The sequence below is a fragment of the Neodiprion lecontei genome, chromosome 2 (genome assembly GCF_021901455.1).
Source record: "Neodiprion lecontei isolate iyNeoLeco1 chromosome 2, iyNeoLeco1.1, whole genome shotgun sequence".
In the NCBI taxonomy this organism is placed as follows: Eukaryota; Metazoa; Arthropoda; class Insecta; order Hymenoptera; family Diprionidae; genus Neodiprion; species Neodiprion lecontei.
Window position 1 is genome coordinate 29076387 of NC_060261.1, and position 13357 is coordinate 29089743.

The following is a 13357-nucleotide window of genomic DNA, read 5'->3' on the forward strand; positions in this document are numbered from 1 at the left end:
TGAATTTGAACCGAATATAGAGTTAATAAGCTGACCGATTTAGGTTTCAGTAACTCACTGGAACTGAGAAAATTTCAGGGAAAACTAGGTTCTGGAAAGCCTAAAAATTGTATGGAAATATGTTCCAAAAAATTTTTGGCCACCCGTTTCTCGATGTAGAAGTCGGAGAAGCGTAGAAGACAATCTTTAATTCTGGCCAATTTAAAGGCCATAAACTTTGATCGAAATTCTCATAGCTGATTACTTCCGCATCGATACAAAATTTATCACTCTCGATTATTTTATTTTTAAACCAAAAATCAAACATCATAGGTGCATACATAATTGCTCGTATATATGCGAGATTGCGTATCGCGCAATCTAATCACGAATCCGCCATTAAATGTATGGCTCTAGGCAAAAGCGTCGCGCTACGAATACGAATAACTGATATGTTTCCGATGTATATATACATATTGCATACCCTTTGGTGCACGTGGATTTATTCTGTGAAATATACACTCGCCAATCATTTAATTTTAAACGTTTTTTCTATATTCGTCCGGAAATTTCCTCGTGCTATGAAATTTTGCAAATTTATTGTATGCAATTACTGCGAGACTATGATGTTAAAATCAACCGAAAGGACGAAACGGTCTGAGCTTTTTATGAATCGTAACATTTGTAGATACTCTCAGAGAAATTTCAGAGAGTTTCGGAAAAGTTTTCACTGCGGTAGAAAAATATCTAATTCTCTTCAAATCATGACTAGTTTTATCGTAAAGTTTCGAAAAAAATTCGTAACGTCTTTAGGGTTTTTATAGAAATTAAACAGTTACAGATATATCCTTGGAAAAAATAATCAGGACGGTGGTAAATAATTTTCGGAATTGCTTGAATTCGCTAATTCTTGATTATGTTCTACAGAAATATTTTTAATTACATTGTCCAAGACAATTGTTCAAGAGAGTTTTCCGAAATTAGGTGCATCTAATACCGAAACGAAGCATATAATGCGAAACGATAACCACAATAAGCGTAATTAAATAATTAAAATAGAAATATTTGCATAAGGTTTGTTGCCTTCACAATAAAGATGAAAAATGAAAAAAAATTTCATTTGCCAATCTCGAATAAAAATCTAAAACGTAGATAACACTTTTCGACAGTGGTTTTGTTGCTCTTGATATTTCAGTGGTCTTGGTAAGATTTGATGTCAACGACCCAAGGAGTAAGCGTAGTTTTTCGAAATTGGCTCCAGTTATTTATTTTATCGAAATGTTTATACCCGACTCAAAAAAGTAATATTGAGATGAAAACTTCGGTTATTTTTTTTTTTTAATGTCTAAAGTTTATTAGAAACCATCCCCCTCCTTACAATACTCCAATACTACTATAACATAAATAGTAGATCCAATCTAACACTGAGAGAAATTTTTAGTTGCGGTTACCGCTCAGTCCTTAAATATTTTCATTTTTCACCACAATCGAAAAATATAGTTCTAGGTAGAAAGTGAAAATTAGTTTTCTAGCCGTTACCGGAAAGTCTGGTATCCGTTACTGTTCTTTCTCGTTACGATCGCTGTTGCTATATTTTCTTGCAACTGTTGCGAAAATTTAATGCTTGGGCAAGAATAAATTTACGTCAAAGCCTTGTTTAACTAAAAAAATAGAGCAAACCTAGAGTAAAAAAAATTCCAACAATATTCAAACTGTTTTTTTAACGATACCTGTTTTACTGAGTTTTTCTAATTACTATAACACAAATGAAATTTTTCTCAATGAATATAATAATGATTTTATTCTATTCCATGTCCACTAAAATTCACGGAAAAAATCAAGGCAACGAAAAAAAAAAAAGCTCTTTTTTCTTTTTGTCGAGCCATGTATAATGCATGAAAGAAAATTATAATACCCGCTGCAGTTGCGGCGTGCAAGTCATCGGTTTATACTTTTTTTCAACAGGGGGTGAATGATCGAGGGAATCGCGATTCGCTGTTTTTAGAACAGCTTCGTGTTGTACTGTTATTCCCGCATGCGATTATTCACACGCAGGTCTATAATTCCAGCAACGAACGCAATCCGCGATAGCATCGTTTTCCAAAAATCCCGAAACGCAGGCAGCAGCTCATCGCCCGCCCTTTTTGCACGTGATTCAAACTTCGGTCACGTGCGCTTTCGACGATGCATCACGTCACGGGCCTTTTTAATGCGGCAACCTTTTGAGTCGCCCTGCCATATTTCACTCACCTACTGCAGGCTGCTGAACCTTTTTTTTCCGAATATCACTTACTCATGCTGTCTGCGACAAATAACAGCAACGCTGAATCTCTCTGCAAAGATCTGACGTTATAAAATATCTCGGGATTGTTTCGAATTTTTCTGGGCGAAGTGAGATAGGAAATTAATTAGAGAATTTTGACAAAATTCATGTTTTTTATGGTTATTTTTGTTCATCATTTTTCTGTAGAACATACTCGGTTTCAATATTGGTTAATATGTTTAAAAAATATATCAAATTGTAATGAAAATTTCACACGAAAGGACGAAAAATTGTAAGCTACGATGAATTCAGCGTATGTTTGGTAATATTGACGAACTCTAAAATGCTTGAAGAAACTGTCAGCAGATAAGTATACATATACAAATATTTATCAATGATCTTATGAATATTTAATAAAACGAGTAGTAAAATTCGGAGATTTTCAGAAAAACCATATTGTATAGAAATTATGCGTTACGTGGTTGGATTTTTCAGAAAAATGGAAAGTTTCGCTTGCAACGAATCAAAATTAATCGAATACCTAGCGACATATTACGCTTTATAAGTACTTTGCATTTTTACTGTCAAATAAGTTGTCAGTTTTGCTCGTAATCCAAAGCAGAAAATTTTTCTAACTCTATTTTCTATAACTATCCCTACTCTTCGGACACACTTGCAATTACAAACTACTTATCTATGTGTCCAGCCCTACGTCATTAAGTAGTTGAACTAAATAGTTTATCGATGAATAAACTAAATGATTCTATTTCCCTTTGTCGTCTCAAGTTGTAGGCGAAATAAAGCGAACACGACTAATCGTACAATCAGGGAACTTTGACGCGGTTAAAAATTCTTAATGTACTTGTACGGATATAAAAATTGAGACACGTAAAAGTCAGGGGCCAGTCGCTCTTGTGAATGATTCATGGCTTACGGTGAAATACCGCGCGTACGAGTTACTACAGGAGGTACGTTTTAATTGTGCGTCACAGACGTATACGATGCTAAAATACAAATTAAATCGGATCTGGTTACAGTGGACGCATCCTGGTTACGCAACTGACTGATTTTTGCAATCCAATTTTCGTGACATTGTTGAAAACCACACTCACGTAATATTAAACGCATCATTTAGAATGGAATAATTTTGCCAGTGGCGTAATTTGCAATTACTAGCACTGATTGTACTTAATTTGGCGGTAGCTAAAATTACAGAGTATTCGAAAAGGAAACTAATTCAATTTTACCATGATTAAGACTAATAAACAAGGGAAAAAAAGTAGCGTTTAGCACCTACTGAATTTTCACATCGAATTCGAAAACTTTTTTAAAACTAAAGAAATTTTGGCAAAATCGAATTGAACCTAGCGACTGGGTGAGGTGGAGTTTCTTTTATAACAATTTTATAGGACTCTATGGATATGAGAATACAACACAAGACAATGGTGACAAGTTTATGGCGCAGATGAATTTATTTCAATTTCGTATTGGTATTTTTTTTTTTTTTTGCATGGTGTTCCAATTTTTTCATGTACATGATTTTCCAGGAGTTCCGAATATTTTGATAACAAATGAGTTGGATGAGAATCGTGCGGTTGTCTATTTCTAAATTTGGATTGTTTCGTTTACTTTGATTCTATTTTCTTCTTCCCCTCGTCATTTCGAAGAGTGCAGCAGGTATTCCGCTGCGCCCAAGTTGAGCCTGAAAATAAAAACGTTTATAGAGATCAACGATGTTCCATACGATAAAGAAATTGTCATAAACTTTATACAATATTTTTTTTAACAATTTTCCAATATCCAAAATATGCAACACGTCGCAAAAGACCTTTGTGATATTTCTTAGATTCGTAAATCCGATGAGAAATTCGCAAACGGTTTCACGTGAGAAAAAGTCTTGTCACAATAGTTAATTTTTTAAATGTAATTCTTGCTGCAATTTTTCTCAAACACGATACTAGATGTTTTCGTTAGCGAGGAACAATCGATAATTTTCTTATTTCATCAAATTCAAGTCCTTTGATTCTCCTTGTCAATTTTTCGAAATTATTTGATGCACATGCAAAAACCATTGCCAATATCGAAGAGTGATATTTTCAATAGATTTGAGGAAACGGAAAACAGATAAGCATCGCAATGGCAATGAGATTATCAAATAACTATTGAGTCGAAAATAAATTGATGGCAAAATTTCATATTCAATTTCATCTACATCAAAATAGTCAGCACTGTACTTGCTCTGTAAATTTTTCGATACATTTTCTATCTGAAACTGTAATTGCAGCCATATATAATTTTTTTTTTTTCCACCTGTCACTTTTATTGTACTTTGTTAGTTCGTAACTGATTATGCAGAAGAGCTGTTATGTAAATTTTCTGTTTTTTGGAAAGCAAATATTCCTGTCGGATCATTTTGACCATAGATTATGCTTATGATAAATATGAAACAAATTGTATCGAAAAATTTCCGGAAAACAATTTTTTCAAACTCTTCGTCAACCTTCAATCTTCAAACTGTTGAAGATCATACAAGAGAGTGACAAAGAGATTGCGGCTCTGAAAAGTTTACCTGTTTTTGGTAAAATCGCTACGGCGATTTCTTTTTTGGAGCTCAACGCGGCTTCCGTCGTTCGAAATGAGCCGAGAAACAGTTGGACTTCCGGTCTTTCCTATCGTAGCCAGTGGAATATTGGTCAAAAGTTGTTTGCCCTGACGATTTTCCTTCGATTTTCGGCGGACATTCAAATCCGAGGAAACTATGACCTCCTCGAAGGTCTGGCCTTCGTTTTCTGCAACGTCAGAAAGAAAGAATAAATTTCTGCGTTTAAATAACGTCAAGAAAAAAACGGAAAATCGGTATTTTCTTTTTATTCGAACGGCAAATTGAAATGAGGTTTTGAGTTTTCACAAGCAATAAAATGATGTTCTTAAGTGTCGAGTGCAAAAGTAATTGTAAAACTACCAATCCTCAAAAATATAACCATTCAACTGAGAGTGGGCCTCTCTTAAAATGACAAAGTACAGAAATAAGATTTCCATTTTTTGCTATTAGAAACTGTTTCAAATTGTAAATTATATTTTGGGAAAATTTAATATCATTCAAGTACCGATTTATTAGTTATAATTTGGAAGCTGTTAATTCAATTATACGACTTATACCGAAAATCGGTCCCTTGTCCGTTTTGTTAACATCAAAACGAGTAGCGCCATACACGAGTGCTACTAAAGTTGCCGTCAATCAGGCGCGCAGTCAAAGTAGAAATAGCCATCGGTGGTCTGGCCGTGCTCGAAGGAATAATGACATCCAAATAAAAATAGCGAGCAATCGACTGCGTCGGGGTGAATGAATTATTTTACAGTTGTCTCGGATTTATACGGCTGAGACAATTAGAAGTAGAGCCAAGTGCAGTTTCGTTCGATTTTATTCGAAACGAATAGAGGAAAATAAAAAATACCTGTATCTAAGTGAACCTACGTTTTTGGCCGAAGGTCGAGTCTTGGGCGTTGACGAAAACGCAGGCACAGATTACGATCATGAGAAAGAGGGTAAGATTTGCCATTGCTGGTTGAAACGTTTGTAAATACAGTTGATTCCAAATGTTGCCGAAATATTTGATTCTGTAATTAAAAAAAAAAAAAAATAATAAACAAATCATACAGCTGAAATAATTAAATCTTTGTTACGAGTTAAATTCAATTATTATTCTTTACAATGTATACCAAGTTGGAAAAGCTTTACCACATTTGATTAGACTAAATTTGAACGTAAATACATCCTAAATATTTCTTAAAGATTTTAAATTTGTTGGCAAAAGTCGTTAAACATCTGATGTTATTATTATTTTTCGTCGTGTAATTAGGATCTTCTACGTCACACGAATGCATACAAAGGAAATATGCACTTTCATATTCATTGTACGTTGAATTCGGATGACGTCAACAACTTTGACAAAGACTATGCGTATAAAAAGCTGGTAAATAAGATGCCGACGAATCGGATAATTCTTAGTAATTTTCGGCCGGTTCACTTGACGAGAATACTTGATTCGCGTTAAAGAATCACACGAGCAAAAAAAAAAAAACATAAATCCCTTTCTTCTCCATGAGTAGAAAGTTTTCAAATGCAACGACAAAGAAAATTAACGAGCGTTTTAAATTTACTCTAAAAAAAAAAATGAAAAGATATAAAAAATAAAACGTGATTTTTCACTATTTGCACGAAAACTCGAACTGGGTTTGCAGACACAAGGACCCGTGATGGGTGTAAACGAAGTTTAAAATCTGTCTATTTACTCACGTCGATAATCCAGATGGAGCGAAGGAACTTTCCGAGTCGACAACCGCACGAGAAATGTGGCTGAAGACCAAGGAACGGCCTCGGTACCTACCTGCAGACCTCTTGGCTAGTGCAGCATATGCGGTTTGTGTACATCGGACAGATATATACCTGCGTACAAGAAATGAGAAACACGCACACGCGAGAATCGGTTTATACGTGAAGACAGACTCGCATACGGACATAAAACATGATAAATGTGTGGGACAAGTAGCACCGGACAAACCACTTTCTATTTCATTTTTTACGCGACTGGTTTTGCCAACTGATACCAGTGCCGTATAGCAGCGGAATTTTACCCTGATGCAAAAATTATATTCAACCAGTTCTACAAATTTATCTGTACTTCGTACGTTAACTTTATCAAAGAATATTTCATTGGAATTTTAATTTTAGAATACATATTTTGAATATAAGAAGCTTGATAAGAAAATCGACTGTTGTCGTGTGAATATTCATTCCTCAACTCAGAATCAGTCTTGTAATTAAACGAAAGCTTAGACTTTTCTAAAGCTCATTTGATTTCGTTCGTCAAATTACTATGCATGTAACTTTACAGAAAAATGACTCGGTTTTATCGTTGAGAATAAAACTTACTTTCTAATCTGAAGAATAATTTGTCTGATTTCATTTGTTCGCGTTTACTTTTATTACACAGAAATGAAGCATTTATCGCAGGAATAGAGGAAATTTCGATCGACAGAATTAGATATATATATATATATATATATATATATATATATATATATATATATATATATATATATATATATACGTACAAAAAACCGATCTTAAGTTCAAACTTTAAACGAAATCTTTTGTCGTCTAATATTATATATTTATTAATACTTCACGGTCTTTGCCTTTTTTCATTGGTTCCGACGAACCCGAGCTTTTTCTGAAATAAATACAAGGTGATCTAGTCTCTGCTCTTGTCCTTTTTTTTGAGATCGACTCATGTACGAGAGAAAAACACTTTTGTTATAAACAATTGTACAGAGTGAAAACATTTTTGAAAAATGATAAAACGACACTTTCAACCGTCAAAACAGAGTCTGCTTCGCCGTATAAGGGAACCACCCTGAATTTTATACGTCACTGCGATGGGAATAGATTTTGGCTTGAGATAACCGGGTCGTTGTGCTCGGAACTTTCGGATCGAGATGCACGTATATGGAGTCGAGGAGATTTGTTAAAGGGGTTCTTTGTGTTGTTTTGATTTAACCTTATTTTATTTTTCCCCTTTCGTTCCTCCCACCGCCTCGTTATTCCTTCTCCTCTTTTGTGCTGCTATTCGTTCGAAGGAAGGAAATAAAAAAAAAAAACAATATGAAAGTATAATGCACTAGGGAAAAAGTACGGTGTAAGGAGTGCAAGCAGAAACTGCCGCAGACTCCAGCATCTGGCAAATGCAGAGGGAATTAACCTTTAGGGGTATATTTAAAACCCATGCCGCAGCTGTAAGAGGATTTAAAAATCTCAAAATCCGGGTATTTAATTAGATTATTTAACGAATTTTATTACAGATTCATTACAATAGATCATGAACAATGTGATGATTTAATATGTATATTAAATAATCAAAATAATGAAAAATTACGAGAAACTTGATGACTGTGATCAGTGCGTAGATATTCGATGGATGATCAGTCTAGGCATTCAGTAATCGAATCTGAAACAAAGCAAAGAGATAAAAAATAATATCACACGGAGTAACATGCATTGATATTTATTATATCGTAAACTGCGTATTCATTATTTCTATAATCTAGAAGTTTAAAAACTATTTTCGTATTTGTAGTCTGATTTAGAAAAATTTACCTCGTCCCGAATCAAGTCCACACAGATTCGCGTACATCAGTGATCTAGAGTTTAAATACTCGGCTTGTAAATCTCTGACTGTGAGCGGTGAGGATTCATAATAAATCGAAACATGTAATCCTAATAATGCGGGCATAAAATGTATGCTTGAATCGATTAAATTCATATCTTTGGGAAAAAGCCAAGATCAGACTGGTGACATTTTTTTTTTTTTTTTTTGTAATCTTACCTTGCGGTAAATCGTGAATTTAAAGTGTGAAGCAATTGCTCAAAAAAATCCGCTGATGAATTTTTCAATACCAAATCAAATCATAATAACACTTAAATTCACTCGATAGACAGAAATTTGTATGAATCAGATCGCAGAATTACGCAGTTTTCTTATAGACTGTCGAAATTTGTATGAAACAAGTATTTACGAAATTCGTTAGAGCTATTACAACAGATGCGGTATTCAACGTTTCTCTTACGATGAAAAAAATTTCATTCAGTGCATAAAATATTTAAGTAAATTTCTAAAAGAGGTAGAATCGGTGTGATGAAAAAACGTCAAATATATATGTATATATCATATGCTTCGACGAGACGTGAATTTAGAATTTCAACCACCATGCAAAGGCCTCGAAAAGCAGAAGAAGCGACTGCAGCTGCAGTGCAGCGAGTGCAGGTCTGCTTCTCGTGGGAAGTACAATAAATACGGGTTACGAAGGTGAAGACGCACACACCGATACGTCGAAGGATAAACCAGACGGTAGGTGAGCTTGCATTATGTTCGCCTGATTTTAAAACGAGTTTGCAGCCCGGCATCGTCGGGATCACCGTCTGGTCTGCTGCACCGGCGATTAAGTAGACATGCTCACACGTTCTTAGAGCTTCAGACAGGGTTTTGTACCTGTGTAGCCAGACTAGACGCTGTGAGAACTATAAACTGCAGTGCTGATCGTGCGACGTGCAGAAAGAAAGATAGAAAGAGAGAAAGGAGAGCTGGAAACTGAAAGGGCGAAGCTCCGTCCAGCTTTGTACGATTTCATTTTTTTTTTTTTTTTTTATTATTTTTTGTTTTCTTCTTGCTATCATTTTTCTTATTTCTCTTCGAGACCATTCATCTCGCCAACTCGCATTAATCTCCGGACATTGCACCGATAACAAAGAAACTCGCACCACCTGCCGGGTGTGGCTCCAAACTTCGAATGATCCAAATCGAGATCAATCATAGACTCTATAAGATTATGAGATCGACTTTTACGTGAATCCCATCGATTCGATTGATCCGAACTCCGAAAGGTTCTGATTCGAGAACGGCCAAACTTTGGGAGGGCAAACTGTCGAATCTACGAACTATAATATTCTACCGAGAAAGAATTTGGTGGACTCTACCAGACCTCGAGATCAAGCATAGTCATAGAAGTGTTTCGTTAATCCAAAGGAATTTTATTTCACTCGACAGAAAAGCTGTAAATGGTGCCACATTCATACGTGAGTTAACAGAACATTTTTTTCGGCTTACTTGGCGAATTCAACACATTTTTTTGTTTTGTATATAATTAGCGTACTTGATAACGCTTTATGAGGATTGGCCCCACGGTCCTTCGAACATCAGAACCATTTGCAGATTTTGATCTTCGATATTTCGACTTTTCGAACTCGTGAAATTCTCTGTAAAGACTAATCGGAACTTCGATCATTCGCCACTTTTATCTACGTACTCAAAAAAAATGTGTCGATGGCGAAAGAAATGTTTTGTTTATTCAAATAAATGTAGTTTCGCTCGATGACTTAGGTTATTGTTCTAAAAACTTTCATTTTACAATCGGATATGACATTTCTTTGAATTATAAAAAGATTTTTTTCTACCGTCTTTGGAAGGTTGCAATTTTTGGTAAAGTCAAGAAATGCTTTCTTTGTACGAACCCGTTCGTATCAACCTTTGGCAAATCTATTCTTCCATTTTTTCACCTTATTCTTACAAAGTCAAGTAGCAAAAAAGTGGTGAAGAATCTAGTGATAATTACCCTCCGTAACCACCGTAATTTCCATAGTCTCCGTAACCCTGGTTGCCGTATTTTCTGCCGGAAGAAGCGGTGGCGTAACTGAGACTGATGGGACCGAAATTGATGGCGGCGGCCTCGGCGTTGCTGTGAGTGTTGCTTCCGCCATTTGATGATCCCGCAAAAGCCCCGGCGAATGTCGAACCCCCAGAATTTGGCTTGTTGTAGGACCTAAGCATCAATTATATTTTTTCATTACAGAACAAGGATAACTCTTTGAAGTCGTCGCAAGAATGATGAAGGGCGAGAGTGAAAGTTCCGAGAATCCACTGACCCTGATTATTTTAATCGGTCAGTCCAAATATTCAAAAGACGCCATTTGGAGGCGAGAGATATGACTGTCATCAAACCGTGGCTCATATTAAATTATTGACGTCAAGTTTTGTCATATGTTTTACTCTTTGGGTATTGAATCGGCGTGACGGAGTAACTATCTAGCTATATATGATATAGCGTATAATTTGCCGAAAGCGATCAGCTGTTCGCCGAGATCGACGCCATATTGTCCTGATCGCTCGCACACTTCGAATCTCAATTGCAATAAATGAAAAAATGTGAAGTTTTAAGCGAAATCCTAAGCTCTTGGTTGCTTCGATTTGAATAATTGTCTCAGTTTTCACATCTTTCAAAAAAGCACCTGTCTCATAAACCATTTTTGGCCAGATTATTTTGTTCGATTTTCGTGGAGCAAAAAACCGAGCTTGTCGGATAACTTTGTGAAAACGTGAGTGTACTTTTCGAGGTTGACGTAACGAACTCTTACCCGCAACCGTGACTCCTGCAGCCACCTTGTTGATGTCCACCTTGTATAACGATTGGAGTATACGTCGGCTTGGGCTTATGCTTGTGCTTCAAATGACGCGGGCGTATGTCCGAATAATCATTGTAATCGTTGTTGAAGAATCCAAACTGCGGAGAGCGCGCTTCTCTCACGAGGGAAGCTGGGGATTGAAAAAACACCTGTTGATACAATCATTACCGTTGCGTTCGAAAAATGCGATTCATCAACCTTGTGCTCGGTTTGATATTCAGTAAAAGGGAATTGGAAGAAATTTATTTGCATCGTTGAACTCGAACGTTGAGAATTCCAGTGCTGATTAGTGATTTGAAAACACAAAAAGTCTGATAGGTTTTTCACAGTAAAAAAATCAAAGTCACAAATGATTTCGAGAAAAGAATTATGACCAAGGTTGATGTTGTTTCAAATATGAAATTGGCGTCTTGTAAAAGCTGCGCGAATTAGACACGCGACAAAAGCAAACACAAAAAACCTGTTGATCAACTTTCACTTTTATCCGTCGAATTCATCCATCACTTCGAGTTATTCCGTTTGCTCCAATCATATGTTACTAATTATATTCAATACGCTCTTGATATCGTGGCATATGTGTGAACAAAAAAAATAAATAAATAACTGTCACTAACGCGTTGCATAACGTGATAAGTACCATTTTCGTCGGAGGGTTCGGAAATCGCGACTGTTTCCAGGGGCTTGGCAAATCCCTCAAGAGCTAGACCACAGAGAACGATAATGAGGATCGAAGGCGTCAAATGTCTGGCCATCGTGGCGTTTATGACGTTAATAATTTGGGGGTACTGAATTTTCACGTTATTCCAATGATCACTGATCTTCTGATCGTTTCCGAATAACTGAATTACATTTTCGCATGGCTTTATACTCCGAGTGCTCCCTTCTCCGTTGTTTATTACATACTCGAGAGGAATTTTTGAAACGTATTATCGACTCCCAGATGACAAGGACACCGTCGGATATTCCGCAGGACATTTGCTCGGTGGCCTTCCGGTCCAGGGACAACCGGAATTCGCAAATAACTAATATTTGCCTGTCCGGCTATTAACCAGTGACAGATGTTCTGTCCGATTTTACGATAACACTGTTCATTTTTCGGAGAAATTTTACTATTGCGAGAATTAATTAATTAAAAAAAAAAAAGATTGGCCAATGTTGAATTACTGTTTCGGTTACCTCCGACGTTAGAGACTGCACGAGATTACTTTCTCACATCCTCTTATGATTCTTCCTTTTCACTACGATGACCACTCGACCATGTCTGATATAATTATTGTTTTGCGTGGGCAACAGGGAAGCGATTTAGTTTCCAGTCTCAGACAAGGATAACTTCTTCGAATTTGTAGTACTGAATTATGGAGCTTCCTTCCTCGGGCAGTTGCAGATTAGCATTCATACCGCAAATACTCTCTCTTTTTAAATACCATCGTTCGGTTGAATGAGTGTAATTTGAATAACATAAAAATTGCAAAATATTTCTTGACCACTGCAAATTGTACAGAACATTATTCCTGTAGAAATAATTCATGCAGAATTATTTCTAATGTGAATCTCGAACTCATTTCTGTGGGAAAATATTTCTGTGGAAACAATTAGTCTGTAGATCATATTGCCCTGTAGAACTGATTTTTGTACAACCGATCCTCCTCCTTTTCAATAGTTATTACTTCGTGTGTTGCTGCATAGTTTTAAGGTTATTCAATATCGTGCTGTGATGTACATTGAGAAACATATCATTTGTTATAGTAACTAGAAGAATTCAGTCAAACAGGTATGGTTGAAAAAGCGCAACCATTTTGCGCTATCGTCGATCCTTTTTTGGTAATTGCAACGCAAAATCAGTTTCTGAGGTTTACTCTACTTTTTAGTTAAATAAGGCTTTGACAACAGTTACAAAAAAATATAGCAACAGTGATCGTAATGAGAAAGAATAGTGACGGATACTAGACTTTCCGGTAACAGCTAGAAAACTAATTTTCATCTCGTACCTAGAACTATATTTTTCGCCTTTGTTAAAAACTGAATATAGTTAAGTACTGAGCGGTAATCGGAACTAAAACATTCTCTCAGTGTCGTTTGTTACAGCAGAATTCGTACGC

The 13357-nt window shown here is 36.0% G+C and overlaps 2 protein-coding genes across 2 annotated transcripts; both read right to left on the reverse strand.

Annotated features, from left to right (window-relative positions):
• Positions 1-3844: 3844 nt before the first annotated feature.
• Positions 3845-6696, reverse strand: LOC107223699. Its single transcript, XM_015663473.2, has 4 exons — positions 6540-6696; positions 5718-5860; positions 4812-5031; positions 3845-3944 (listed from the first exon to the last, which is right to left on the reverse strand). The coding sequence occupies exons 2-4, from the start codon at positions 5800-5802 to the stop codon at positions 3899-3901; spliced, it is 351 nt and encodes a 116-aa protein (XP_015518959.1). The 5' UTR covers positions 5803-5860; positions 6540-6696; the 3' UTR covers positions 3845-3898.
• Positions 6697-8071: 1375 nt separating this feature from the next.
• LOC107223702 (5'-3' exoribonuclease 2) lies at positions 8072-12101 on the reverse strand. The gene is made up of 4 exons (XM_015663475.2): positions 11896-12101; positions 11211-11388; positions 10412-10618; positions 8072-8250 (listed from the first exon to the last, which is right to left on the reverse strand). Exons 1-4 carry the CDS (start codon positions 12008-12010, stop codon positions 8238-8240), a joined length of 513 nt encoding a protein of 170 aa, XP_015518961.2. The 5' UTR covers positions 12011-12101; the 3' UTR covers positions 8072-8237.
• Positions 12102-13357: the final 1256 nt, after the last annotated feature.